We start from the raw sequence: 6,000 nt of genomic DNA, 5'->3' as shown, positions 1-6,000 counted from the left end.
GAGCAGAGAGCCCGACGCGGGACTCGATCCCAGGACCCTGAGATCATGACCTGAGCCGAAGGCAGCGGCTCAACCCACTGAGCCACCCAGGCGCCCTATTTTGACCATTTTCATCTACTCTCCAGCACCTGGCTGGCAAAAGGAAACATTCAAGAGTCATTTGTTAAATACATGAAGGAAAGGATGATAGCAAATATTATAGGTTGAACTATGTATGTATCCCCCTGACTCCCAAAAAATTCCTATGAAGTTCTAATCCCTAGAATCTCAGAATATGACCTTATTTGGAAATAGTATTGTTGCAGATATAATTAGATAAGATAAAGTCATACTGGAGTCAGGGGGCCTTTAGTCCAATATGACTGATCTTATAAAAGGGGAGAATCTGGACATAGAGACAGACACACACAGAGGAAGCATGGAGGAAGGAAGCATTGAAGCATGGAAATGAAGGCAGAGATCAGGGTGATGGCATCTATACGCAAAAGAATGACCAAGACTGCCAGCAAACCATCAGAAGCAAGGAGAGAGGCATGGACCAACTTCTTCCTCAGAGCCATCAGAAGGAACCAACCCTGCTGACAAATTGATCTGAAACCTCTAGCTTTTAGAACTGCAAGACAATAAATTTCAGTTTGTGGTATTTTGTTACTGCAGCCTTAGCAAACCAATATGGCAAGACAGAAAAAGAAAGATAGAATTAGAAGTAGGAAAGCCCCTAGGCAGACAAGGAACCTTAATACATGAAGGGGTAGAACCCAAAGCAGACGGCTGTGAATGCTTTAGGAAGACCTTTCTTAAAAGTCTGAATTTTCCTTCTCCTCAATAATATTTTGAAATGTTAAATTAACTCTACTCCATCCATTCTCAATTTTTCCAGTAAAACAGATATTCAATGATTCGTGTATTCTTGGGACATAGCTTCATATCCCAAAGATTAAAGGTAGCCCCCAGTTTACATGAAAACTGCAATTCTTAAAATCATTAAGTGTCTGTTTATGTTCTCAGTGTTATTCTTTTGTCTATCAGAAGCCAGTCAGAGACATGGACAATTTCATAAATCTGAAGATGTTGCAAAGGTATCTCCTACAAAGTAATAGCTGGTCTATAGCCACTTTTTATCCTGGGGGTTGGGTGCAGTGGGGTTACTAAGTGCCATGGATCAAAGGTCACTTACTAGTTAGGTGGTCACTGAGAGGAGACGGGCTTTTGCTATGAATGTCACAATTTCTGAAACTAAGATATATTCCTTCTTTGGAGAAAAAAAAAGAATCTGCTACAAATGCTTATATTTCTATCAAGGACAAGGAGAAAAGAGTAATTAAATTTACCTTCCCCTACTGAAAGTAAGATGAAACAGATGGGGCAGAAAAAAATATAAAGAAAGTGGAGATGATAAGCTTCATAAAGTGGCACTAGTAACTGTTCAGTGATCTTTTCATTGATTCAGCTCTATTAATGAAAGAAAACTTACTTCGGCCACTGGAAAAAAGGTTATAGAAAGACTATAGGTTAGGATTGGAATAAAAGTACAAATATTATAAAATAATACCATGAGGTTTTTTCATAAAAGATGAAGCCACAGTTTAACTTAGCTATCACACAATCTATGACCACGAGATTCCACACATGTATTTTAATAATCATGCTGTCATATAAAGTGATTTTTAGAAGTTTAAATAAAAACAATTCTTTGGGAAGCTAAGCTGCTCATGTTCTACATCTTCCTTTCATAATTTAAGTTCAGTACCTTCTATCTGTGGCACTTCACCATGAAGCTTGGCTTTGCTGGAGAAAGGTGCATTCTGTAGCACTAATGCAAAGAGAGATGGGATCAAGGACTGCAAAGCAGAAAGATACATGTGGAGCTTATGTTCATCCAGCCCGTGCTCTCCTTCCTGAAACATAAGGAGGTGGAAGCTAGTTTTAGTTTTCTGAAATTAGGTATTTATAATGCTCTTCCTTTCTGTGGCTATGAATAAAACATTTAAAGATTTGTATGGTAGACTCATAGCATAGCACCTAACGGAGATGTCCATGCATCTTTTCTTAATTTCTTTATTTTTCTTAATTTCTCTAAGTACATGAAAATGTGAAGAAGCACTAAGTCACTATAAAAGTAATATAATTTTTTATATGGAACACTTTACGGTGGACATCAGTCATTTCCATTTGTATGAAACTTCTTTTATGGGGATTTTTTTCTTTTAAGAGGATCTTATCCTTTGAAATTTTATAAGTCGGAATAAAGAAATTAAAGTGAGCCCCATGAATCATTTTAAATGTTAAACGGTTAAACCAGCAGCAGTGCTTGCTACTTTCCTTCGACTTCCAATCTTTTACAGATTTGGTGTCTATATTTGCCAGCACTGAAAGCATTTTAAAATAATTCAAAGCACAGATGAAATGTAGGAGAAAAAACTTCAAAAGGAAACAAAAGAAAGAGAAAACAGAAAGAAAAAAAAAGAGTAAAAGGATCAGTATGGAGCACAGAAACCAAATGTTAAAGTAGAAAATAGAATCATTAGAGACAAAAGTGTTTACTGCTATTCAAATCCACTTGAGATGTCATTACTATGCTGTAAAATAACAACTGTGTCAGAAATACCGGACACATGAGTTACATACTATCAACTTCTAAATTAGTTAATCTCTTCATGGAAGAATTACCTATGCTGAATACTACAGATATGTTTAACAGCAAAATGGAATTAACCATGTTATGAAATGGAAAAAGAAAAACAAAGGTATGGATAATTTCCAGGTAGAAGGAATGCAAACATTAAAAAAAGTGCTTTAAAAAATTTCCTAGGTTTCACAAAAAGATATACTTCAGTCTAGTTATCCATAGTTTTTTAATACCCTTTTTAAATTTACAGAAAAAACAGCTCAATTTTTAAAAATTAAATAAATATGTGTGGATACATCTAAGACTGTCTACAGAGTAGTTACAAGGCAAGAGCCTTATAGATTCTTTAAAATCTGGGGGTAGAATGGTTAAGAGTTTGTTATCAGTGACCCAAACCTGTCATTTAACGGCTATAAGACCTTGGGCAGGTTCCCTAAATGTTCCACACCAAAACCAAAATAAAATTCAAAGACTTGTAAGAATGAAATAATAATGTTTTATTTATAAGGTATTTACTCAAATGCACGTAAGAGCCATTAAAGAAACATTAGTTTTTCTTCTAGACCCTAAAAGGGACCTCTAGTATAAAAATTAAATCAAGAAGTTACTATCTTTTTTTCAACTTTTCTTCCTTTCTTTTACTCGGTTAAAAAAAGTGTTTAATGAACTACTGCGGTGAGGGAAACACAGTTAAAGCATTTGACAACATGTAAGAAAGCTTTAGAGACTAGTATTTGAGTTAGCTCTGCATTCCGGGAACTGGAGCTGATACATTACCCAAAATCTTTAAATCTTCAGAAGAGACAAGGCAGAGCTAGCTTTCTCAATAATGTACAAGTGAGTTCCACAAAGGTGCTACTTCATTTCTTTTTTCACCTGGCTTTCGCAAAGCAGAACTTCCTCAAATCTCTCTTGGCTCCACTCCAATAAAAATCTTTAACTGGTAAATTATCAGAATGTTCAGCCAAGTGGTATTTTCTGTCTTTGCTCTCCAGCATTCTTTCAAGATGATTTAGAACAAACCTTTTAATTTCTGTAAACTGTATACATAAAGAAAGCATTTACCCTGAGAAGTTTTTCTATCTTGTTCAGCAATGTAGGTATAAGATGAGACTGTAAATTTCCAAGTTCTGTAGTCCAGGCAGCATAAGCCGGTAAAAATACTTGATGTGTTGCACTAACTACTCTTTCTGAGGGATCACCCAAAGCTGACAGCAACAATTCAAAACCCTGCCAAAAAGAAACAGGTAAAATTAAGATTTTTAAAAGAATAAACTTCCAAAAAAAAAAGCTCCTCAATAAAAACACAGTAAGTATACACTGCAGTACATTTAGAAAACATTTAAGCAAGAAAGCAAGCCATCCATAATCCTATCATTTCTATTTTCTTGGAAGAAAATGTCACGTATCCATTGATGCGAAAACCAAAGAGAAAAGGTGGTAAACATGGCATGCATGTTGCCAATTTCCTGCCACAATACTATGGTGGAGATTGTAAATGAATCCTAGCACTCTTTCTTCTGAGCTGAAGAAGTAAAACAAGGCAGCCATAAGCTGACATACCTACCATTCCTACTATGTATTACTGAGTAGCTGAATCAGAGATTTGGAATATTAACTTATTTGGAATTTTATAATGGAATAAATGGGGTTCATTCTGAAAAACATACCTGTTGATATTTGTCTGGATCATCAATGTATCCCATAATGATACCGAGGCTTTTGATCACAGCTTCTCTTACTAAATCTGCCTTATCTTCCATTAACATTTGTTGCAACATTGAGAGAACCAAGGAGCTACGTATTTCTTTCTGAAAGTAAACAAAAACACGTTTTTACTATTTATTTTATGCTAGCAGCAGAAAAGCACAGAAAATAAGATGGACATCCACATATTCTACACCCAGATTAAATACATTCATATTTTGCTGTTTTTTGGTCTTCATTTCCCAAAGACCTAAGACCTTACAGATACAGCTTGTCTGATTCTCTTCACCCTCTCCCTCTTCCTCCACCCTCCCTAAAGATAACATCTACCTTGAATTTGGTATCATCTTCCAACATGTTTTTCTATCTACTAAATATGTGCAAATCCTTCAAATCCTACAGCACACAGTAGCAGGCACTTTTGGCAAATGAACAAAGTCAACACTGCATTAAATGGAAAATGACTCTGCTATTAATACCTGTCTTTAACTCAGAGAGGAGCTTTCAGAGTTTTAATAACAGGAGAGATTACAAATATCTCTCCGTTAATCAAAAACATTTGTCTTGGGTAGGAGTGTGGAAGCATTCTAAAATCCTGGTGTTCCTAATTTTGAAGAACTAAGAAAAAAACAGGATGATAAAATATGAGAGCAAACTTTAAAAATACTTCAAAGAACTGCATTGCTAATCTCAGATGCTACTCTTTAATATAAGTAGCTGCATCTTAATTTCACACATTTTTTTGTGTGAAACTACTGCTATATCTTAATTTCACACAGTTTTTTCTTTTGTTTGTTAAAGAATGTTTTAGCCCAGTGAACTCTGGAACACTGAAAAGAAATGAAATAAAAAAAAAACAACAACAATGAATGTTTTAGTCTAATTAATGGCTGAAGATAAAATAAAAAGCTATCATTATATAAATTCTTGCCCTTACTTCCTTTCTCTGGATCATTATTATAATTTGATCAGTTTATAAAATTCTTCAAATCTAAACTTGTTTAGGTCCTTTTCACATCTAATGGTTAGAATACAATAAAGATAGAGGATGTGACCATTTTCATAAATTTACAGTGTAATTTTAGTATGCAGAGCAAGGTCTAACAGTCATCTTTAAATGACCTATTTTTTTTTTAAGATTTTATTTATTTATTTGACAGACAGAGATCACAAGCAGGCAGAGAGGCAGGCAGAGAAGAAGGGGAGCAGGCTCCCTACTGAGCAGAGAGCCCGATGTGGCGCTCGATCCCAGGATCCTGAGATCATGACCTGAGCTGAAGGCAGAGGCTTTAACCCACTGAGCCACCCAGGTGCCCCTAAATGGCCTAGTTTTTGGTTTGACTTCCTAGAAACTAAAATATATGTAATTTTACCAAATTTTGATCACATTTAGCTTGGTGAATATGTATTTTAGTACAGCCTTATTTACTTATCCTTTAGGATAAAAACTGCCCAAACACTATCTTGGAGATCTTAAAAGGGCTTCTGGATTGGTATCAGCCTCTGCAGCAGGATGGAGATAAGTGAACTTCAGCTGGGTATTTGCTTCACATTGGTCCGGGCTGAGGTCAAGTACGGCAGTTAGCTTCAGTATGCCATAGGGAACCCAAAGGACAAGTCAGGAGGCGTTACTCCATTTAAGCCATGACCACGCTGAGATTTTA

At 35.7% G+C, this 6,000-nt stretch overlaps 1 protein-coding gene across 6 annotated transcripts in view; it reads right to left on the bottom strand.

The window, feature by feature from the left end:
* The window catches only part of RELCH (RAB11 binding and LisH domain, coiled-coil and HEAT repeat containing), a 106,681-nt gene that overhangs the window by 40,996 nt on the left and 59,685 nt on the right, over window positions 1-6,000 (bottom strand). For all 6 annotated transcript variants that reach the window (XM_059409775.1, XM_059409773.1, XM_059409774.1 and 3 more), the window contains 3 exons: window positions 4,300-4,440; window positions 3,695-3,859; window positions 1,751-1,898 (listed from right to left, as the gene is read on the bottom strand). In XM_059409775.1, the coding sequence (XP_059265758.1) occupies window positions 1,751-1,898; window positions 3,695-3,859; window positions 4,300-4,440 (454 nt within the window). The remainder of the gene's footprint in view (window positions 1-1,750; window positions 1,899-3,694; window positions 3,860-4,299; window positions 4,441-6,000) is intronic.

This window comes from Mustela nigripes, chromosome 8 (genome assembly GCF_022355385.1).
Source record: "Mustela nigripes isolate SB6536 chromosome 8, MUSNIG.SB6536, whole genome shotgun sequence".
In the NCBI taxonomy this organism is placed as follows: Eukaryota; Metazoa; Chordata; class Mammalia; order Carnivora; family Mustelidae; genus Mustela; species Mustela nigripes.
This window is presented reverse-complemented; position numbering and strand designations above follow the sequence as displayed.